Here is a 24,925-nt window from a genome sequence, read left to right as displayed (position 1 = left end):
CTAGTCGGGAGTGGTGCTGACTGAAAACAGATGATTTGGAGCGATTCGCGCGCCATCTGTTGGTCATTCTAAGGACTTATTGAACTACCCTCGTAATATTTGGTTTAAGAGTCAATAGTCTCTTGAAGGAAAACAGTAAGTGCAATTATTAACACATTTCAAAATCGTACACATTTACGAATTGTTTCAGTAAACATGACTACATTTAAGTACTTTTCAAATTAATTCTTTATACAAAAGTTTTGGTTTTAAATGTTTTTCCAATGTTTATGTTTTTTAAACAATATTTTGCGACTTCAATTTTCGATGTGCACATAACCAAAAAAAACATCGACACAGAAAAAGATATTTGAGAATCACTGACACGTGAGCTGTGATTGGTGGAAAATCCGACCCCTTTGACGTCAAAGGGGCCCTCCAATCGATATCCTGACAGAAAATTCATATTTAACATTAAATTAAAAATAGTAAACAATATGTAAAGAATATTTTATGGCCGTTTTTATAATTAGAATTTTATATACTATAAGATCCATTTATTGGAAAAATGATGGCTGACTTTGGAAACAGCCCTATTTACTTAATTTTAGATACGGTCGTCATTAAATTAAAAGAATAAAAACGAAATTACTGGAAAGTTGGCTTATTAAAATTCTGACGTTTCGGCTATCATTGCATGCCTTTTTTCAGAGAATATAAATAAATATTATATAAATAATGATCATCTTTTATATGTAATTACAAACAAAATTTGTTTTAAAAGCAGTAAAGGAAATAAAAATACATGTGCTTATTTTCTTGTAAAAAACAGGAATATTAAATTTTGGAGTCAAACATCATGTCAATAGTTAAGAGTCAATTTAAAAAAAATAATACTGGGACATACATTAAGGCGGTAAATTCATTAATACAGAATAAAGGTGTCATTTCAAAAGAACCGCAAATGAGGAAAGCGCGGTTTTGTTTATTTCATAATACTTTGATATATTTTGTTGACATTTATAATTTATATATGTAATTTAATCGAAATATTGTGACGTTTGTTTATAAAAATGGATTCTATTATTCATTTTTTATATGTATTTTTTTCTCTAGCAAGAATTCTAATATTGTTAATATCAAAAATAAAATAATGGTTTGAGTTCAATATCTTTTTCATTAAGTAAACCTTTTTTTAAGAGTGTTTTGTTTACTAAAATAAAAATTTATGTTGAATTTTTTTAACGATCTTGTCAACCTTTCAGATTCCTTGAACATATACGGTAACTTAACTTTTAAATCCGATTTTTTGTACGTGTTAACCCAGTTCTTTTTTTTACTGGAACCATTATAGATTTCATGAATTCGTTCTCGAATAATACTATTTATTGAAGGAAGCGGACAATTATTTTGAACTAAAGTGATTTTAATTTGAACGAAATTCTATTTGCTGAATCTAATAAAAATACCAATTTTCAGCCACAAATGGAACAATTAAATTTTTAGTAAAAAAAAATATCTTTAAACAAAATTATGATTTTTCATTCAAAATTATGCATTTTCGACTGGAATAGCTTAATTTTAAATTTAAAAAATCAAGGTTCCAACAAAAAATCTGAATTTTTAACTAAAAAAGATGATTTTTCAACCAAAAACTGAAAAGTTACATTTCTTGTTCAATAAATTAATGTTCAACCAAAATAAATGAATTGTCAATTGAAATAATAATTCTTTAACCCAAAAAATTACCTTTGAACAGAAGAATTTAATTTTCAATCGAGTAATTACATTTTCTATTTCAAAAAGATGAATTTTGAACGAAAAACGAAGTATTTAATATTCGAACCAAAAGAGATTTTTTAAATTGAAAACAGTTGAATTCATTAAAGACAACTTTTCAAAATGGGTTCATTTTTCCAAAAAGACAACATTTGTAGTCAAAGAGGAAAAATTGCAAGAAAACTGTTGAATTATCAAGCAAGAAGATGAATTTTCAACCAGCTACATCAATTTTCAACTAAAAACGACAAATTTACCATCTAAAATAGAATAGTAAGATTTAAGTAACAAAAATTAATTTTATGCAAAAAAAAAGAAAGAATTTTCAACAAAATAGTTAAATACTGTACGAATGAAGAATCATTGTCATTTAATTTTATATTGGAATAACAAAAAAAAGTATGCTCTCGAAAAAATTCCTTAACTTAAAAAAAAATCCCGGACATAGCTAGGATGGATACTTAAAATATTTCAATTCTTTCTTTGTTCCATCTTTGAAATCTATCGGAAATTTTTGTGACATAATAGAAGTCTTTGTAAACACTTTTTTAATCCATTCAAAATGTTTGCGACATATTTTTAATCTTCGTGAAATCTTTATGAAATCTTTGAAAAACCACTGCAACCTTTGTCAAATCTTTGTGAAATTTCTAGAAATCTCTGCTAAATATTTTATAATATTCGTTAATTTATTTTAATCTTTTTGAAATCTTTCTGAAATATTTGGAAGTTTTTTAAATTATAAAAATATGTGGGAAATCATTTAAGCTTTTGTGAAGTCTTTCAAATCTATCCGACATCTTTGCAAAATATTTTAAATCCTTGTGAAATGTTTGAAAAATAATTGAAATCATTCTGAAATCTTTATAAATATTTGAAATATTTAAAAAATATATTTGGCAATATTTGTGAAATTATAAAAATATTGGGACATACCTTTTATATAAAATAGGTTTAAAATTCAATGTTATTAAATCTTTTGTTTCCGCATTTTCTAAAACCAAATTTTAAACTATAGGCGACAATGGTGAACCCATAGGACAACCATTTAATTGTTTATAATATTTCCCTTTAAAAGAGAAATCCATGTTACTGAAAACAGTGCTAGTAGCGACTAAAAATTCATTTTTCGTTATTTTAGTTGGATTTTTATTTTTTATTATGATCTCTATTTCAAATTTGGTTTGTGCACTTTTGGAAGGGAATAAGCTTTAGCTAGAGTACTATTATGTGGTTTTAATTTATACGCAGTTTGTTCATTTATGAATCTTTTTTCTCTCATCGAATACCTTTATCATTGCATTTTACTTCTATTTTTGGAACAAGGCTAGTTTAAATCTTTTTATATAAATTATCCTTGTTGATGAGCATGTTTTCGACAGTTTTATTATAATTATCTCTATTAGCTGAATTCTATATTATGTAAAAATTGAACATAAATGATAAGCAAACACTAAATAGTAAATGATAAATAATAAACACAGGTATAAAGTTCATATTGCTAAAGATTTCACAAAGATTTCAAAGATTGCCCAAACATTTCACTGGTTTCGCCAAGATTTCGGATAAATTTAAAAGATTTTATAAAAATTTCGATAACTTTCTAGAGATTTCACAAAAATTTCCAATATTTCGCAAAGATTTCAATAATTTAACAAATATTATGAATAATTTTTTAAAGTGTAATGATTTAAAAAAACGTAATGATTTTTTTAAATTTCACAAAGATTTCAGATATATTAAAAAAAATGCACAATAATTTCAACAATTTTCCAATGATTCCAATAATTTCACAAATGTTACTAAATATTTAAAAAATGTGTCAAATCTTTCCAAAGATTTCCCAAATATTTCAATAATTTCACAAATATTGCCAAATATATTTTTTAAATGTTTTAAATATTTCAGAACGATTTTAATGATTTTTCAAATATTTGAAAAAGATTTTGAATAGATTTGAAAGACTTCACAAAACTTTCAATGATTTCACAAATATTACCAAAATTTTTAAAAAATATTTCCAAATATTTCAATAATTTCACAAATATTGCCAAATATATTTCTTAAATATTTCAAATATTTACAGTGATTTCAGAACGATTTAAATGATTTTTTTAACATTTCACAAGGATTTGAAATATTTTGCAAAGATTTCGGATAGATTTGAAATACTTTACAAAAGCTTCAATTATTTCCCACATATTTAAAAAAATGTTAATTTGCAAATATTTCAGAAAGATTTCAAAAAGATTAAAATAAATTCACAAATATTATCAAATATTTCGCAAAAATTTGACAAAGATTGCAATGGCTTCTTAAAGATTTCACAAGGATTAAAAATATGTCGCAAACATTTCGGATGAATTAAAAAAATTTTCATAAAGACTTCTATTATGTCACAAAATTTCAGATAGATTTTAAAGATGGAACAAAGATTGAAGATTCATCATTTTGGTTAAAAATTCACCACTTTGTTTGAAAATATAACTATTTTTTTGAAAATTAGTATTTTTTGCATTAAATTTTTTTTTTTTAAATGATATTGTTACTATTTCATTCGAATATTCTATTATTGTAGTTGAAATTTCAGCCCTACGATTAAACATTTCTTTTTTTTAACTGAAAATTTTAATCGATTTTTGATTGAAAATTTATCTTTTTTAATCGGTAATTAATCATTTTTGCTTAAAATTCAACTATTCCAGTTCAAAATGCAACTATTTGGTTAAAAAATGTATGTCTTTTTTTTATCGTCTTTTTTGGTTGAAAATTAATCTTTAATTAAATTTTTTCCAATTTTTTGATGTTGAAATTAATTTTTTTTTTTAAACTGAAAATGTTACTTCCATTTAAATATTCAATTATTTTAGTTTGAAATGCAACTCTTTGGCTGATCTTTGGTTCATATTTTATCTTTCTTAGATAAAAATTAATCTTTTTGATTTAAAATTCACATATTCCATTTGGAGATTTATTACTTTAGTTAAAAATTTTTCATATTGGTAGGAACTTTTGAGTTATTTTTTTTTTTTTAATTATTATTTTTTTTAAACTAGAAATACAATTATTCTGTTTGTAAGAATGTCATGTAATATAATTTTTGAAAGATTTCTAAATCAACATTATTTATAACAAACTCGGAAAACTGTATGTATATTCTGAGTCGATTGTTTAAAAAAATGCGAATTACTGCAATGGCTCTTAACTATGAAAAATTGTGCATCTTTCTTGGAAAAAATGCAACTTTTATGTTGAAAATTAAATTATTTCCTAGAAAATTTACTTTTTGTTTAAAATTCCTCTTTTTGTGTTGAAAAGTCAGTTGAAATCTTTTTGGATGAAAATTCAACTCTTTTTTTTGAAACTTTGTCTATTTGGCTAAAAACTTCACCTGTTATAGTACAATTTTAATTTTTCTTGGACAAAAATGCAACGGTTTGGTTGAAAATTTTACATTCAACTATTTAGCAGAAAATGAACTTATTCTTCACAATTCTTTATTTGTTGTTAAAAACTCAACTGGAATTTTCCTTGGATACAAATTTTTTATATTTTTTCAGTTTTTTTTAATTCATCTGTTTTAGAAGAAATTTAATCTTTCTTGAATAAAATTGCAACTGTTCGGTTGAAAATTTAACCCTTTTTTGAAAGTTTTCCTTTTTAATTTTAAAATTCACCAGCTTTAGCAGTAATTACACCTTTCTTGGAAAAAATGCAACTATTTGGTTAAAAATTCAACAGCTTTGTTAAGAAGTTATACTTTTTGTTTGAAAATTCAACTGTTTTGTTAGAATTTTAACTATTTCATAGAAAATTTACTTTTTGTTTAAGTTTGATGTTTTGGTGTTGAAAAGTGAACTAAAATCTTTTCTAGATGAAAGTTCAACTCTTCAAAAAAAAATCATTTTTTATTAAGAATTCATCTGTTTTAGCACAAATTTCATCTTTCTTAATAGAAATTAAATTCGTCTTTTTGGATTAAAAATTCAATGTTTTTCGTAAAAACTTATTTCTTGTTTAAAAATTCATGTTTTGAACGTGAAAACTCAATTGAAATCTTTTTGAACAGAAAATTCAGCTATGCTTTGAAATTTTATCTTTTTGATTGAAAAATTCATCTGTTTTAGTAGAAATATAATTTTTTATGAAAACGCAACTTTTCCCTTAAAAATTAGTCTTCTTTGCTTAAGTATTCAACTATTTTGTTTAAAACATTTGGTTTTATTACTTTGTTTGCAAATAATTTTTTCTTGAAGATTTATATTTTTAGTTGAAAACTCATCTCTTTGGTAGAAATGTTAACTGTTTTGTAACAAAATAATTTTTTAAATTGATAATTCAATTACTTGGGTTAAAAGTTAAACAACAACGTCAAAAGTTTTTTTTTATTTACGGCTTATGTCTTTTTTTAACCATTAAAAAATGTAAACGTACGTTTTACTATTTTCAACTTAAAAATAAATCCATAATAATATAGTCATAATTAAAGGTTTTTATTAAATTAAAAATATTTTGAGTCTAAATTATTTAATTTTTATCCCATTTAATTTGAAATTTCTTAATGTAGAAAAAGAATAAGTATTTATTATTTAGGAATATTTCACTGTTCATTTAAGATGAGTAAGTTAAAACCAAATATTTAAAGGAAAACAATTTGAAACTGCATTGTTTTAGGTAGAAAGCTTTGAATCTTTAGATTTTCGAAGAACTTTTAAACTTTTAGTGTTACATTTTTTTTAGAACTTCTAAATATATTTTAAAATTAATAGAAATTTTCCTACAATTTTTGAAAATCCTGCAAATTAAAAAAAAATCTTTAAAATTTTCCATAATTTTTCAAATTGAAAAATCGTTTTCAATTTTCTTAAGAATCTTAAGAAAATTTTTATTCTTCTGTAGTCTTTCACAAATCTTAAAAAAATTATAAATTTTTTGTTTGAAATCTGCAAAAGTCTACATTTTATTTTAAATTGGGCTGTAAGTATTTCAAATTATTTCAAGTTCTAAATTGAATTCGAATCTTTTTAAAGCTTCTAAATCTCTCTTAAAATTAATCTAATATTTTTACAAATAATAAGTGCTCTATTATTATATAAAAATTCAAAATATATTTTTTATTTGCAGTTTTTCTAAAAGTTATGGAAAAATTCAATTGATTTTGAAATATATTTAAAAGTTCCGAAAAAAAATTCAAAAATTATTTTGAATTTGGAAAAATTTTAAACCACTTCTAGATTTCTGAAGATTTTGAAATGAAATTTTAAAGCTTTTAAAGGCTGTCTAGACTATTTACAATAAAAATAATTTATCTTCTAATTTAAGAACTGTTAAGTCAAAAAAATTATTTTTCAATTTTTAAAGTGTACAGCTTAAAATTACTAAAAATAATATAATTTTGAACATTTTTAAAGTTAAGTGCTTGATTCGTTAATTTAGACTATTGAAAATGTTAACGTTGATTTATATTTTTGGAACTTAATCTGAATCTTTAAACTCTATAATTTATAAGAGGTCTAAAATGTGCAGTTTATTTGCATTTTATTTAACATTTTTTAATTTAAAAGTGTTCATACCTTCCATTTGGCACGTGTAAATTTTTGAGCATTTGAATACACAATTTTCGAATTGAAAAACTTTTAAACTTCAATTTTAAAAGTTGAGGTTTCAATTGTTCCACTTTGAATGCTTTAATTTGTTGTTTATTACTTTATATGGAAAAATGTTCAGAATATAGTTTGATTTTTTAAATTTCATTGGCCGTGGAAAATGTTTGCGAACCGGAAAATAACCGGGAATTTTTTTCTTCGATTTAAACGGCCACCCTGAGTTTTCCTATCACTTTTTAGCCGCAGATCTATAGGCAAACAAAATGAGAATGTCTACTGATATAATTTCTCCGCAGGAGAAGTTACGAGCCTGCATTCCAGACTCGTGGGGAAAGACGTTGCAAGCCCGATTGAATGACGGTAGTGTGACACAAAACGACAAAAATGCTATGCTTAGACAAGTGTGTCATGAAATGGAAGAAGCAGATATGACAGCACCTATTTACGTGAAACACATTGCGGTTTTGTTTGTACAAAAATATCCTATGTTCAATGGTCGGTTTGGCTCGCTGCATGTAAGTAAAATTATCTCATTTTCAATGTGATTGACAATAAAGATTTCACATTCCCCTGAATTATTATTAAACAGAGCTTCCAGAGATCTTGAAAACCTAGAATTCTCCTCGAATTTTTTTTTAAATCTTGGAAACCTTGAATTTTTTACGAGAAACTTGGAGTACGTTTTTTTTGTCTTAAAAGTTATTCTTATTGAAACGCGAAGATTAATTTAAATTTTTTAGTCTATTATGACAGACACATCTCGTTTAGAAAAATCTTGCTACTGAAAAATTTGTTATTTGTCAAAATATATATTGATCTTTTGTTCATTGCGGAATAAATAAAGAAACTTCAAGGCAATTTTTTTAGGCTGTACCAATTTTTTTATAGATTGCAATGAACCTAATAGAATGTTAAAGTATAAATTTATTGTAAGTTGAAAATCTCAATGTTAATTCAGTTTCAGAATTAGAATAAACAGAAAGAATTCACGTATTTCAAAGATTAGAAAGTGGCGTGCACACCCCGATTTGGTAAAGATTTTAAGGCTTTCAGAACATTTAAAGGATTTCAAAGATTTTAAAAAGGGTACAGTGCAACAGATTTCAAACGACTAAAAGCATATAAAACTATTTAAAAAGATTCTAAAACATTTTAGAAGATTTCAAAAGATTTCACAAATATTTTAAAAGATTCCAAAAAGATTTCAAGGATTTCAAAAATTTCAAAAAGGCATGTACACTAGATTAAAAAATTTGAGAAAGTTTTCGAACATTTAACAAAGATTTTACAACTTTAAACAGATTTCAAGGATTTTAAAGATTTCAAAAAGGGTACAGCGAACCAAATTTATAAGATTTCAGAAGATTTTAAACGAATTCAATTGTTTTTTAAGTTTTCAAAAGATTTCACAAAGAATTCAAATATTTTAATGATTTTAAATGAAACCAGATTTATATGATTTCAAAAGATTTTAAACGAATGCAGATTTTTAAAAATATTTCAACACATTTCACGAAAAATTCAATTATTTTAATTATTTTAAATTAATACAAAAGATTTCAGAAAGATTTCACAAATATTTCAAAAATTTCATAAATATTTTAAACGATTTTAAAAGGTTTCAACAAATTTGAAAAGATTTTAAAGTATTTCGAACGAACACAAAAGATTTCATCAAAAAAGATTAAAGAAAGATTTTGCATTCAGAAAAAACTTAAATAATAGTAGATTAATTAATTAATATTATATTTTCAAAGATTTCTAAATATTTCAGAAATTTGAAACGAATACAAAAGATTTCACAAATATTTAAAAGAATTTAACGATTTCAAAACTTTCCAAAAATTTTTTACGATTTCAAAAGGTTTCATCAAATTTGAGAAAATTTAACAAGATTATAATTATTCCATACAAACACAAGAGAGTGCACAAACAAAGAATAAAGAAAGATCTCGGAAATATTCTAATAGATTTTTAAAAAATTTAATCGAAATTAAAAAATTTCAGAAAGTTTTGAAATACTTCAAAAGATTTCAACAAATGCACAAAGATTTCAAGATTTCAAGGATCTTAAAGACTTTGCAAAAGTTTTAAAATATTCAAAATTATTTCACGAAGACGACTTATGTCCGAAAAAAATGAAGGATTTTTTTATTTGTGATTATTAAACAGGATATTGAAGAATATAAGATATTTTAAACAATTTATGTTTTAGATAATTATTTTCGTTATGATGTTTATTTTAAAATTTAAATTCAAAACTAAAAAAAATTGTATTGTTTTATTATTAATATTGTTATTATTGAATTTCTTCTCTATAAATAGATCATTGTCGCTTTTTCTCAATGCTGATTGGCTAATTTGAGAAACTCAAAGGAAATAAAGTTGCCAAATTCAAACATAATTTTATAAGGGAACATCATTTAAACTCAACAAAATAATTTTTAAACCAAAAATTACAGAATTACAGAATTGCATTTTCAGTTAAAATAATTAATTCTCAACCTAAAAAAAGGAAATTTTTAATAAAAGTGGTAAATCTTCGAGGAAAAAAATGAATTCTCAACAAAAAGTGTAATAGTTGATATTTTCACTAAAAAATATTTTATTTTTCAACAAATTATTTGAATTCTTAACCAAAAAAGACTAATTTTCAAACTAAAAAGAGGAATTTTCAACAAAACAGTTGAGTTTTCAGTTAAAAAAAAAACATTTTTAACAAAATAAAACTAATTTTCAACAAAATAGTTAAATTGTATAACCAAAGAAATTAATTTTAAACTAAAATGATAAAGCATCAACCAAAAAAATGAATTTTTAACCAAATAGTTGAGTTTTCGAACCCAAAAGACGAATTTTCTACAAAGACAAATTTTTAGATCAATTTTCAACAAAATCGTTAAATTTTCAATCAAACGGATACATTTTCAATAAAAATAATTAAATGTCTACCAAAAAAAGAAAATTTGTTGAAAAAAAATGATATTGTTAAATTTTTAGTTAGAAAAATTAATTATCAATAAAGAAAATGAATTTTCGCCAACAAAGTTAAATTTATAACAAAAGAAAAATAATTTTAAACTAAAATGATGAATGAACCAAACAGATTAAGTGTTAACATAATATATAAATTTTCGAGCAAATGATAAATTTTTTAATGAATTTTCAATCTAACAGTTAAATTTCCCCCTGAGTAGTTGAATTTTCAACTGAGGAAGATAATTGTTCAATGGAACATAAAATAGTTAAATATTTTTAAATAAAATGTTGCATTGCAGAATCTGTTAATTATTAAGAATTTTAAGCAAATAAAAAAAATTGTGTCATTTATATTGAATTTACTGGAATTTTCTAGTTCTAAGGAAGAAACTCTTGTAAATTATATATAGAGTTTTTAAATTTTAAGAATTTATTTTGATAAAATTCTCTCGAGAGTATGTTCAGCATTTAAACTCGAAAACTGATAAAGTAAGGGAATTTTCGAAAAAATAAATTTGAAGCTAATTTTATTATTATGCTGAAAAACTCAACTATTTGGTTGAAGATTAATCTTTTTTGGTTGTGGATTCAAACTATTTTGCTGAAAATTCATCTTTTTTGGTTGAATTTGACTATTTTGGGTATAAAATTAAAATCATTTTTGGTTGAAATATCACGTTTTTCGTTAAGAATTCATCCTATTTGGTTGAAAATTCAAATGCTTAGCTGGAAGTGGAACTACTTTGTTCAAAATTTATTTGGTCAATAATTTATCGTTTTAGTTGACAAACCTTTTTTTGTTGTTGTTCAAAATTTAATTATTTTTTTGAAAATTGTTTTAACTGAAAATTGAACTCGTATATATTTGATTCAAAATTTATCTTAAGTTGAATAATCAAATATTCAATTTGAAATTCATGTTTTATTGAAAATTCGAATTTGTGGGAGAATATTTAAACTTCTTTGTGTTTAACTCCTTTTTTTGGTTGAAAATTTCTTAAAAAATTCAAGTATTGTGTTGAAAATTCTTGTACTTCGTTCAAAATTTGTTTCTTTTGGTAAAACATTCATCTTATAGGTTGAAAATTGATATTTTTGATTAAAAATTATTTTTTTAAATTGAAAATATAACTTTTATTTTTTGTTGATGATTTAACTTTTTGATAGAAATTTATTCTTCTTGATTGAAAAATTATACTATTTCATTAAAAATTTACATTGATTTTTTTGAAAATTAAGTTTTTTTCATGAAAAATGTAATTAATATATTTTTTGTTAGAAATTTATCGGTTTTAGGTGTAAATTCAGTTATTTGATGAAAATCCATTTTTTTGGTAGAAGAGTACTCTCATTAGTTGAAACTTCATCTTTTTGGTTAAAAATTAAGTTCTATGGTTGAAAATTTAACTATTTTGTTGAAAATTCGTTTCTTTTTTGTTTGAAAATTTCGTTTACTAACTGAAAATTTAAGCATCTTATTTTTAGTTGAAAATTCGTGTATTTGGGTGAAAATTGATTTTTTTTATTTGAAGATTTATTATTTTAGTCGAAAATTCACTTGAACTATTTCATTTTTTGTGGGAGAATTAATTTCTTTGGTTGAAAAAAAAATCTGCAGTCAGAATTTCGTTTGTTTTTTTAAATAGAAAATTCATCTTTTGGGTTGAATACTCCATTATTTTGCCCAAAAAAAAACATATATTTGGTTGACGATTCATTATTGTGATTAAAAATTAATTTAATTAGTTGAAAATTCGTTCCTTCTTAGTTTAAGATTAATTTTATAAGCTAAAAATGCATCTATTTCATTTTTGTTTGAAAATTTATATTTTTAGTTGAAAATTAATTCACTTTGCTGAAAATGAATCTTCTTTAGTTAAAAATATATTTAATTGAAACTGTATCTTTTTTGGTGGAAAATTCATATTTTTGGTTTAAAATTGAATTATTTTGTTGAGAATTAATTTTTTTGAAAACTGATCACTTTAACTGAAAATTTAATTCTTCTATTTTTGTTTAACAGATCATTTTTTTCTCTTTATGAAGTTTTTGGTTGATAATTTTTTTTTCTACCATTTTAACTATTCTAATTTTGGTTGAACAGTGATATTTCTTAGATGAAAATTCGTCTGTTTTATTCAAAATGAGCCTTTTTTGGTAGAAAATTAATCTTTTGGGTTAAAAATTCACATTTCTGGTTGAAGATTCATTTTAGTAAAAATAATTCATTTCTTGTGTGTATTTAGAAAGAAATTACTTTTTTTGCACTAATATTATTAATATTTTAGGTGTATGATTGGTTTTATACCTAGAAGAATTTAGAAATTGAGATATTGTAAGAAACCTGCATAAGGCACTTTTTAATGCGAATAATATGTTTTCTATTACTTTGGCTTCTTTTACCATTTAAATTATGCGCACTTTCCAATTTTAAGCGATGGATTTTCCCGAAAAATTTAAATAATGTAATTATTATTTATAAAGATAGAAAATACGATTTTTCATATTCTAATTCAAAATCATTACAAATGCTCTGTAAATTCTCAAAGCATACATAAAATCTTTAGATTTTTAGAACACTTATCATATACAACGTTCTCAAATCATATTAGATTTTTCTCTAAAATTTCTAAGGAAATTTTGGAAGATGAACCGAGCTTTTTTCTAAAGAATATGTAAGGTAAACTGACCATTCCTGGGACAGTTAGGAAAAGCTAACCCACATAAACACAATTTTAAAGTGTGGAATTGGAATTGTTTGTACAAAAACCGTTATAATAAGTGGCTAAGTAATTTAATAATAACTAATAAATTAAATTTTTTAAATAAAATGAGTAATTATGTATTAAAATTTAATATTATAGATTAATATTATCGATTTACTTGCGAGTGAAACTGTTCGGTAGTAAATTTCGAATTAGAATGCATGTTAATTCATGTTAATACATAAATTGAAAAATGTATTGAAATAATTTAAATTATTTTTGGGTTACAAATTTTATTATTGGGTTGAAAATTTTATTGACTGAAAAATTTGTTTTGATTAATATTTCAAATTGTCTTTTTGGTTCAAAAATTTGTCATTTTAATTATAAATTACATTTTTCTTTGAGAAAAATGCAACTGTTTTGTTAAAAATGATATTATTTAGGTAGAAAATTAATAAATTTGGTTAAAATATTTTTCTTTTTTTAATCAAAAATCTTATTTATTTAAAAAAATCATGTCATGTTTAATTTATAATTAAAATATTTTTCGCTTGAAATATCAACTATTATATTTTTTAAAAAGAATTAAACTTTTTTGGTAGAAAATCAGTCTTTTTTATTTAAGAATTCAATGATTTGTTCGAAAATTGAAGTATTAGGTTAACCAAAATAGTTAGATTTTGATTAAAAAATATAATAGTTGATATTTTAACCAGCAAGGATTTTAATTACATATTGAAAGCAGACGAATTAATTAAAAAAAAAAACGAATTTTCAATCAAACAGCTGAAGCCTCAACCTAAACAGAATAATTTTCATCCACAGTTGCATTTTTGATCAAGAAAGATGAAATTTATAATTGAAAAGATACGTTTTCGAACTAAAAAGACGAATTTTCAAGAGAATAGCTCAAATGTTAATAAAAAAATGTCAGTCAGGAAATAAAAAAAATTAACCAAACTGTTGAATTTTCAAGTAAAAAAGATGAGTTTGCTTCAAAACAGTTATATTTTTAATTGGAAAATATAAATTTTCAACAGAAAAGTTAATTTACTTAATTTATATTAAAAAGTAAATCGATAATATTAATCTTATTAATATTTCATATAAATCTATAATATTTAATTTTAATGCACACTTACTAATTTTTGTTTAAAAATTAAATTTATTAGATACTATTGGGAATGGTTAAACTGCGATATGCCACCTGGTCACAAAAATTAGAACTAGAAATAATAGGCACAATTTTGAAGATGCATTTTAATTTATGTACAAAAGTGTCTTAACAATTCCTTGTGCATTATAAAGTATTTATTGGATAAGAAAAATAAGTCTTTATCAGAAAAAAAGGGTTTTAGATGGAATTTACATATTATTATTGTTTTTTTATTGTGATTTTCAAAATATTATAAACTTAAATTGACTTATTTTGAAGCAAAAATAAACTCAAAGTAAATGTTTGTTAATTTATACATGAAATATTTACTATTTCAAAATCTGATCTAAAAGTTAGGTTAGAATTCGTATTCAAATTCGAGTCGTCTATTATTCGTATTCTTGGCATAATATGGATAAAATTTGTCGCTATATACATTAATTAAAGTTTATTTGAGCTTACTTTACTGCGAAACTCACATCAAATAATTCTATTTTTTAAAAATATATTTCACAAAAATGGGTTTTTCACTGTATATAATGGAAATTGTATCTAAAACGATTTGTTTTTTATGAATATTTGTTTTTAGTATCCAATCATTGTTTTATACTTCACAAAACAGTCGTAAAAACACTTTTATGCAAAAATTAAAATACATGCTTAAAATTGTACCTACTCCTTCTAGTTCCATTTTTCGGCACCATGTGGCGAAATGGTAGACAGCTATTCCCAATATTACATTACTTACCTAAGCAGTTGGGAAACTTTGAGATTAGAATTGGAGGTTTCAATAAACTACGTCGAACAACTTTTTTAGAATAAATAATCAATTAAACGTCAATGTTTTGTTTTGTAAATAATATTTTTAATATATCAGTAAAATAATACTGCGACATTTAATTAAAAACACGGTGAAAGTGACCGTTTCAGTAATGGAAACGCAATTTCGCAACTCACGTTCAAGTGTCCAAAACTGAGACAGTCAGCGATAGCTCGTCCCGGTTCAGGCAACTTCGCCAACAATTTTTCCAAAATGCGGGACATTAAAATATTAATCAGTTATCGTATTTTGAGGAATATTTTGGATTATTTTTTACTGAATGTATAACTTGTCAGGACAAAAATAAATAGTGGTAACAAATTTAAAAGAACTTAAAAAATAATAGTAAATTTTTACTTTTATAATTTATGTTGGAATTAACAAGATACTCAACAGTGTACTAGTAATATAAGTTACTGGAAATTATACCTCGTATTTCCTAATTTTGCTTTAACTGGTATTTTATGTAATTGAAGACGAGTGTGGAAAACAGTATCAGGGCTTGCCTCAAGAATCGAAGAAGGGCTACGAGAAAAATCGAGGCAAGAAATAAACAATGTGCCCAAATGATAAGCGAATTGGACACAACGAGTATCATTGATACCAAGAGTGACTCTATTTTTACTGATGTTAAGGAGATGCTGAACAAAACTCGAGTTGACAGAAAACAGGAAGCACCAAAACTAACAGCATCCGAGTTTTTAGCAAAATATTCTTCTTTACAAAGCAAAGATATGGTGTGTTTTCGAAAAAACTTTTCTAATTAACTCATGAGCCATTGAATAGTTCTATGTAGATAGTTTTTACATTTGTTTATTTTTATTTTTATATTACAGTTGTTGTGGGAATTTGGTCAGTTGGTGAATATTCCTCACTGGAAGCTGATGAGTAATTGGAGAGAAGCATTGGAAAGAATCAAGAAAGCCAAGTGGTTTCCCGAATTAGAATATGCAGATGAGAATATTTTGAGTGTTGACCTTCTACTCAAGCTACCAAGTCATTTAAAAGGGAGGGTTGGCAAATGTTTACTCAGAGTTTATCCGGTATGTTTCTAGTTTTACTCAAAATGCACTTCTTTAATTTCAAATTCCTGGTCATTTTCCGGTTTTTCCAGGTCAAGTTTTTCAATTTTCCTTGTTCACTAAAAGTAACGTATTTATATTTGCCGCTAAAGGCAAATATTTATTTTAATTCATACAAAGTTAATTGATTTTGAAACAAATACTTAAATTTTTTACTAGAAAATATTAATTTTTCACAAAAAAAGGAAAAAATTAATTTATCAACAAAGAAAAACGGATTTTCAGGTAAATAGTTCAATTTTCAACATAAATGATCAATTTTTAACTAAAATGATTAATCTTCAACTGGAATAGTTGAATTTTAAACCAGAAAAATGAATTTTCAACTAAATTTAACCAAACATAAATAATTAAATTTTAAGTTAAAAAAATTAATTTTCAACCAAACAGATGGATTTTTAACTAAAACTATGGAATATTCAATTGGAATAAGTTTAATTTTCAGTTAAAAAATGACTTTCGACAAAAAAGAACTAACTTAAAAAAAATAGTTGTATTTTCAAACAAAAAGATGAGTTTTTAACTAGAACAATTTAATTTTTGACCAACGAGCTGAATTTTCAATCAAGAAGATTAATTTCTACTGAAAAATATGAATTTTCAAATAAAAAAGATCATTGTTCAACCAAAGAAATGAAATTTTATATAAAATTGTGGAATAACTAATTTGAATATGTTAAATTTTCAGTTAAAAAAACACTTTACAAATAACATAACTTTCAAAAATAATAAAAAAAACCTAAGAAAAAAAAGTTACGTTTTCAAAGAAAGTGATGAATTTTGAACTAAAATTGTAAAGATTTAACTGGAATGGTTGAATTTTTAACTAGAAAAATGAATTTTCAACGAAAATGATGAATCTTCAACTGAAATAGTTGAATAAAAAATTTATTTTTACTAAAAAAGGTAAATTGTCATCCAAAACGTTAATAATTAAATTTCAAGTTAAAAAATGAATGTTCAATAAAACAGATGAATTTTGAACTAAAACTATGAATGTTTAAGTTGAATAATTTCATTTTTGACCAACGAGCTGAATTTTCAATCAAGAAGTTTAACTTTTGTCGAAAAATATGAATTTTGATCTAAAATTATAGAACATTCAATTCGTATAAGTTTAATTTTCAGTTAAAAAATGACTTTACGAATCAAATAACTTTCAACAAAAAAAAAATAACTTTGAAAAAAATAGTTACGTCTTCAAACAAAGTAATGAATTTTGAACTAAAATTATAAATTCTTAACAGAAATAGTTGAATTTTAAACCAAAAAAATGAATTTTACATTTGAAAAGTCATCTATTGCATTATGCTATTAAACTGCCAGTTTAACTAATCCAGTTAAAAATTCGTCTCTTTTTCGAAAAGTGTTTTTTTTCTAACGGAAAATTTAAAAGTTCAATTTTTGATTGAAAGTTTATCTTTTGTTCTTGGAAATTTATGCATTGTGATGAAAATTCGCTTTTTTTTTATCGAAAATTAATGTTCCGTGTTGAAAATTGATCTATATGGTTTAGAATTTAACTAATCGAGTATACTATTTATAATTTTAGTTGAAAATTTACCCTTTTATTGGAAAATGAAACTATGATGTTGAAAATTCGTTTTGTTTTTAAATTAATTTTTTTTCAACTAAAAACTTATCTATTCCATTTTTGGTTAAAAGCGCATCTTTTTCTAGTAGTGGAATATTAGTCTCTATTGTTGAAAATTGTATTTTTTCAACTGAATATGTAACTATTGAATGTTTGGTTGAAATTTTATATTTTTTTAAATTGAAAATTCATGTATTTTTGTGAATATTCGCCTTTTTTTAATCGAAAATTAATATGCTTTGTTGAAAATTAATCTGTTTAGTTTAAAATTCAACTATTCCAGTAGAAAATTGATCACTTTGTCGAAGACGTAACTCTTTTGTTGAAGCTTAAAAAAAAAAAATTAAATTGGTATTTTTTTTAGTTGAAACTTCAATTATTTCGATGAAAATTAATCTTTTTTTTGGTAGAAAATTCATTTATCCTTCAATAAAGTTACTTCCACAAATGAAATAAAAATTAATTTTACATATGAAGTATTATTATGACAAAATTAGATATTTACAATTACTGAAAAAAAGATTATGTTAAAAAAAATATATAAACATCACTTTCTAAATACTATGAAAAATAGTACATGGAAAAAAAATCTGGAATTGTCATCGAATTTTTTTCCAGGATTTGAGTATACTTGAGTTTATTTGGTTTTGCAATTCACTCGAATTTTTTTAAATTCACGTACATTTTCTGATGTCTCATGATTCTTTTGAATTCAATTCTATTCTTCTGAATTCAATTGAATTTGATTTAATTCTTTTGAATAGGGGAGAGTGGTCCTAAGTCGGCACTGTGGGTTGAGCCGGCGCTATCGCGTTTCTCAAAGATGGCGCAGGTGTCGGCTTAATTATTTTGTCGTATAACAGGCTGGTAGACCTAGACATAATTTACGTAATTTCCATTCTTGTGAAGCAACTACAGGTGTGTAAATATTTTGAAAAGTTCAATCGATTTAGTGCATTGGGTTTCTGTGTTCTGTGTGCTTTCGCCTGGTAAAGTCGATTTTTCATTCGGATTTGTTTCGTGTGCGTAATAGCGTGAAATGTGTAAACATTCCTAGTGGTCCTGAGTCGGCACATTTTTTTATGCTTTTGTTATGTGTGTGTTATTTTATTTTGCTGTGTTACAATTACATTTTACTCGTCTATTGTTGGTTTTTTAGCATTGTTGCGTTTTGACTGAATTTTGCTTCTATCTGGTAGATGTCCTTTTATTTTCTGTTTTTTTCTCATTGATGTGACGCAATTTTAAACATAAGAAACCAAAACGTGGCCCCCTTACGCTTCGACGCGCATTGGGGGCTCAGTACTAGGTGAAGGCCGACTTAGGACCACCATTTTGAGAAATAGCAAAAATTGACTTTTGTGACCGCAAAAATCACTCCACACTGCTCCAAATGATATAGAATTGTAGATAATTGATCGTGGTACTTGACCAAAGACATTAAATCCTGTTTGCAATCTGTGTGGCCATAGTAGTTCAAATAAGTCCAATAGATGGCACTCCGTTCACGTAGGCCTGTCTTTGCATGGTTATTTATATCAAAAATACTAAAATTCATTAAAAACTTGATACTTTTTATAAATATAAAAGAAAGAGCGTTATTTTCAGTAACAATAAGATCTGCTGAAATTAGTAATCCAAAAAAATGCATCAAAACATGTAATTTAATTTGTATAAACAATTGTAATTGTTGCAAATTTCAAACATTGATTTTTAATATTACTGAACTAATAATAATAGCAATAATATTTAAACATTATAAATTAGCCTTATAATATAATTTTTTATTAATTCATCTAAACATTTCCGCCCTCTAAAAATATATATTTATATATAGTTTAAAAGAAATCCCTGTTCCAAGTCACAATTCGTCACAATTTAAAAGTTCCTTCTTCCGAAGTTAAAAGAAAAGAGAGCGCTTCAATCAGTTTTTTGCATAGAAGTAGTATTTCGAAAAGGAAATATTTCTAAATTATAATACAATTTTTTTAAAAATATTTTTCGTTAAGAATACACCTTTTTTCCTTAAAAATTCAACTACTTGCGGTTAAAAGCTGAACTCTTTTGTTAAAAATTAATTTTATTGTTGGAAGATTCATAATTTTAATTGAAAATTCATATCTTTCTAAAAATGTAACTAGTTTCTTAAAAATCAATTTTTGTAACTAAAAATTTAACTATTCCAAGCGAAAATATTACTAATTTGGGTGAAAAGTTGACCTTTACTAGTTCAAATTTCAACAATTTGGATGTAAGTTGGTCTTTCTAAATTGAAAATATATTTATTTCGATGACAATTCATGCATGTTGTTCAAAAATCTACTTTTTTGGTAGAAAATGATTTCTCCTTATTTAAAAATTCTTCTTTTTGGTTGAAAATTGAAGTATTCTACTTAAATATTCATCATTTCAGTTGAAAATTGATCTTTTAGGTTAGAAATAAATTTATTTGGTTGAAAAATGAGCTATTTGCACGTTATTCATTCCGATCATTCCAATTCCAGGATACTTATGTCGTTCAAAATATATTCATGACAATACAAAAAAGCCCGAAAAACATTTAAAAAATTAATAAATAAATTTTAGATATTTTAATTCGTTCCCATACAATGAAGAATATTCCCTCTTCTAAAATTTCCTTAATTATTAGTAATTAAATCGTGATATTTAGAAGTAAAATGAAATATTTTTGCTCAAAATTGCACTAAACTTTTACTTAAACAGGGTGGACGTTCTAATCAAAGAATTCAGGTAGTTTTGGTGTCGAAATAAATTATGGGCCTCTGATTCCCTTCAAAGGCCAAAACTAGTATAAATAGTATTTTCGGTTAAAAACTTTATTTTTTCGTTCAAAATCAAATTATTTTCTTTAAAATTCAACAATTTTGTTTAAAAAATTATACTTGCTGTTTAAAAATGTAACTGTTTTGTTGAAAATTCGTCTTTTTGACTTGAAAATTCAACAAATTTATTGAAATTTATTTTTCTTGGTTAACGATTTTTCTGGATTAAAAATTTAAACTATTTTGTTGAATCTTTTTGTTTTAAAATATCATCTCTTACTGTAGAAATTTCACCGTTTGTAGGATATCTTGTTGGATAAATCCAGCTGTTTTTAATTTCTCCTTACAATATTTTGTTGTTGAAATATCATCTATTACATTTATTGTTGAAAATTCATCTTTTTAGTTTGAAAATTAAGGTCCGTGGTTGAAATTTGACATATTCTTCTTAAAGGTCGGCTTTTTAGTTGATTTAAAGTACCTAAAATTCGTTTGCTTCTTTTTTGTTAAAAATTAATTTTTTTTACCTAAAAATCTGTATATGTCGTTAAATATTTAAATTATTGATTGAAAATTTCACTGTTTTGTGGAAAATTCGTACTTTGGGTTCAAAAATTCAACCATTTAGTAGAAAATTTATATTTGATTAAACAAATTTATTTTGTAAAAATTTGTCTTCTCTTTTGGTAAAAAATTAATTTTTCTGTTCCAAATGCAACCGTTTCTTTTATAATATCAAAAACAAACTATTTTAAAATGCATAATGACAAATTTTCGAATATTGAGAGTTCTAAAAATGGTTAAAATGAAATATCTTGAAATTCTTTAGATTTTTAAAATATAACTTAAAACTATATATAATAACATTTTACTTCTTAGAAATTAAAAAAAAGTGCAATTTAAAATTCTCAATTTCAATCCATATCTTTGAAATTGGCGTCAAATATTTGTACAATATTATAACATCTTTCTAAAAAAAAGTGTCAAGACAATGGGTAAACATTAGTTGATACAAAAAACATATTTGTCAAAGGCAATGCATGTTAGTTTCTAATTTATATAATATATATTTTATTAATATATATTTATATATTTTACAATTAAAAGGTTTCGTTTCAAACATTTTTAGAACTCATAATATTCGAGAATTTGTCATTATGCACTTTCAAGAACTTTGTTTTAAATATTGTAAAATAAAAATCCAGGGACGTGAACATGCGGTTTGCGCGCGTGAATTTAGTGCTACTTTGGGTAGAAATATTTAATTATAATTCCTAAGTGTCACGATTAAATTATTATTAATTAAGGAATTTTTAGAAGAGGAACTATTCTTGCTTGTATGGGAACCACTTAAAATATATAAAATTGATTTATTAACCCTAAAACGGTACACTACAAACCGAGCATACGGAAACGGTATACTGGTGCGAATCGGTTTGTTTGCAATGTTAATATGAATTATTTAATATATTGAACATATAATAAACAACTAGCATATATCGCACATATTTAGCATATATATTTAATATATATGAGGATAATCCGCTGCAGTTGTGTTTGCGTAAATGCCAACAAAATGAAAAAACTTGGGGTGCGAATTCGCACCAGTGTACCGTTTGAGGGTTACACATTTTTGATGCCTCCATTCGTATGCATGGGGTTGATCTGAGCGTGTGACTTTTATTGATTTTTCAGAAAGATACACCAGCCGAAAGTGTTACCCTGAGTAAAACGAGGGTCCCACAGTTAGTAGCGATAGGAAATCCGAAATCGCCGGACTTGACGATAACATGCTACGTGGACGACGTACCTGTTTTCACCGCCCTTGCTGCCGAAGCAATTGTCCTTCTGATAGCAGTTCACTGGATTTTTGGTATAAACTTCTGCACCATTTTCAAACAACAGTGCATCTTCTTTTCAGCAGCCATCTTCGCCGAAAGCAGTGGAGAACTTATCCGAAATGAGTTACTTAATTACAAAAGTATCATCCATATGATGGAATCGCTGAATATTCTCCCCAAGGAATAATCTTAAAGTAAGATTTCTTCTTTTCGGGAATAAAATGTGGATGCAGTCAGTTATTTTCAGTTAGTATTGAATAATGAAAACAGTTTCTGTTACTTTTGTTTATAATTTGGAACCAGAACTGATGAGCCGATGAGAATATTACACTAGATTACTATTTTGTTGTATTAGTTGAAAGAAAATGGACATTTTTAGTGGGCACGACTTTGTTTCAAAAGATATTTTTACGATTGTTTGTTTCGCCCACGAACTATTCGAGTTGATCCGTGATTTTAGGTAAGGGAATTTGCTCCTTGCGATTTATGATAGGCTGTTTGTTATTAGTAAGTAATGTTTATTAATAAAGAGATTTATTGTAAAAATGCAGTACGTCTGCAGAATATTTTACTGGAGAAGTTATTTTCAGATGTTTTATTTAGACTATCCTTGAAACGGTTCACAAAGTGTTCAAAAGAAATAAAATAGGTCAAAAAATTAAGAGACGGAACCTAAATTAATTTAGGGATCGTACTTAAATTATGTAACGGTTTATAGGAACTCTTCAAGAACCCCATTTCCCCTGTAACGAACCGTAACAAAATATTTCTACCCCCCCCCCCTCACTCTTTCTTACTGAAAATGAAAATTGAAAATGAAACTGAAAATTTCAATTTCAAAGTTCTCTGATTTTTCTTTGACCAAATGTTCATGTTCCCTGACCATTAACACTTGAATGTCAACATTTCAATATCATATTTTTTGCATGGGATTTATTATAAACGGAATAAAACAATATTTCAGATACAAATTAAAAATTTTCAAATCTTAGTTATTGAAAATACTGTTCTGTCATAGAAGATGAATTTTCAAGAAAAAAGTGTAGTACTTATTTCAATTAAAAAAGATGAAATTTTGTCCAAAACTAATGAATTTTAATAGCAAAAAGACTAATTTCCGTCAAATAAAGATTTTTCAGGCATGAAATAAAAAAATGTCACCTAAATTGTTGAACCTCCGGGCCACGAGATGAATTTTCTGTACAAATATTAAATTATCTACTAGAAAATATAAATTTTCAGGAAAAAATCATTTTTAAACAACAAAAAAAATATTCCGTAGGAAAAAATTGTCAACAAAGTAATTGAACTTTTAACTTTTTTAAGACAGAGTACATTTTTACTAAAACAGATGAATGTTTAAATCAAAAAGATAGGTTAAATTTTTTTTTTAATTTTCATCCAAAAAATATTTTAGATTGACTTTTGAACACCAAAATATGAATTTTAAACAAGAAGTAAATTTTTATCGAAGAAAGATTCAATTTCTACAAAAATAGATAAATTTTTAAGATAAAAAAGACAAGTTTCCAGAAAAAAAAGTTGAATCATCGACCAAAAAAGATTTTAGTTAATTTTTCAACGCCAAAATATGATTTTTATACAAAAAGTAAATGTTGTGCAAAATAGTTGAATTTTTAACGAAAAATGACGACCTTGAATAAAACTGTAAACTTTCTACGAAAAAGTTGAATTGTCAACCAAAAAGGATTAACTTTTAACCAAAGAGGATGATTGTAAAAGAAAAATTGTTGAATTTTTAACCAAACAGTTGAATTTTTATCTAAGAAAGATGAAATTTCTACTAAAATAAATAAATTTTTTAATTCAAGATAATTTCTCAAAAAAAGATTTGAATTTCCATTCGAAAGAGATTTTAACTGATCTTTTTGTCAAAAAAATATGAATTTAATAATTCGAAAAGTAAAATTTCTAAGAAATATTTAAATTTTGCACTCAAAAGTATGATTTTAAAACATTTTTTAATTTTGAACAAGAAATTAGTATTTTTATCTAAGAAGTTGAAATTTATAATAAAATAGATGAATTTTAAAATTGAAAATACAAATTTTCAAAAAATATTTGAATTTTCATTCAAAAAGGTTTCAACTGACCTTTTTATCATCAAAATATGAATTTAATGCAAAAAGTAATTTTTCTATGAAATAGTAGAATTTTCAACCGGAAAGGGTGAATTTTAAGCCAAAAAGGGTGATTTTAAAACGAAATTGTTGAATTTTCAACCAAAAAGTTGCATTTTTATCTTAAAAATGTCATTTTTACAAAAATAGATGAATTTTTAAATTAAAAATACAAATTTTCAAATAAATATTTGATTTTTCATTCAAAAAAGATTTCAGTTGACCTTTTCATCACGAAAATGTGAATTTAATGCAAAAAGTAAATTTTCTACGAAATAGTTTAATTTTTAAACCGAGAGGATAATTTTAAAACAAATTTGTTGAATTTTCAACAAGAAATTGGCATTTTTATCTAAGAAAGATGAAATTTCTACTAAAATAGATGAATTTTAAAATTAAAAATACTAATTTTCAAAAAATATTAGAACTTTCATTCAAAAGAATATCAGTTGACCTT

At 24.6% G+C, this 24,925-nt stretch overlaps 1 protein-coding gene across 6 annotated transcripts in view; it reads left to right on the top strand.

The window, feature by feature from the left end:
* Nucleotides 1–22,910, top strand: part of LOC117173971 — a 34,213-nt gene extending 11,303 nt beyond the window's left edge. For all 6 annotated transcript variants that reach the window (XM_033362672.1, XM_033362636.1, XM_033362646.1 and 3 more), the window contains exons 5-8: nt 7,661–7,879; nt 15,504–15,764; nt 15,864–16,070; nt 22,182–22,910. In XM_033362672.1, coding sequence (XP_033218563.1) covers nt 7,661–7,879; nt 15,504–15,764; nt 15,864–16,070; nt 22,182–22,514 — 1,020 coding nt within the window. In that variant the 3' untranslated portion in view covers nt 22,515–22,910. The remainder of the gene's footprint in view (nt 1–7,660; nt 7,880–15,503; nt 15,765–15,863; nt 16,071–22,181) is intronic.
* The last annotated feature ends 2,015 nt before the right edge of the window (nt 22,911–24,925 follow it).

Source organism: Belonocnema kinseyi, chromosome 1, assembly GCF_010883055.1.
Source record: "Belonocnema kinseyi isolate 2016_QV_RU_SX_M_011 chromosome 1, B_treatae_v1, whole genome shotgun sequence".
Taxonomy (NCBI): Eukaryota; Metazoa; Arthropoda; class Insecta; order Hymenoptera; family Cynipidae; genus Belonocnema; species Belonocnema kinseyi.
The sequence above is the reverse complement of the archived record's forward strand: the minus strand, read 5'-3'. Positions and strand labels throughout refer to the sequence as shown.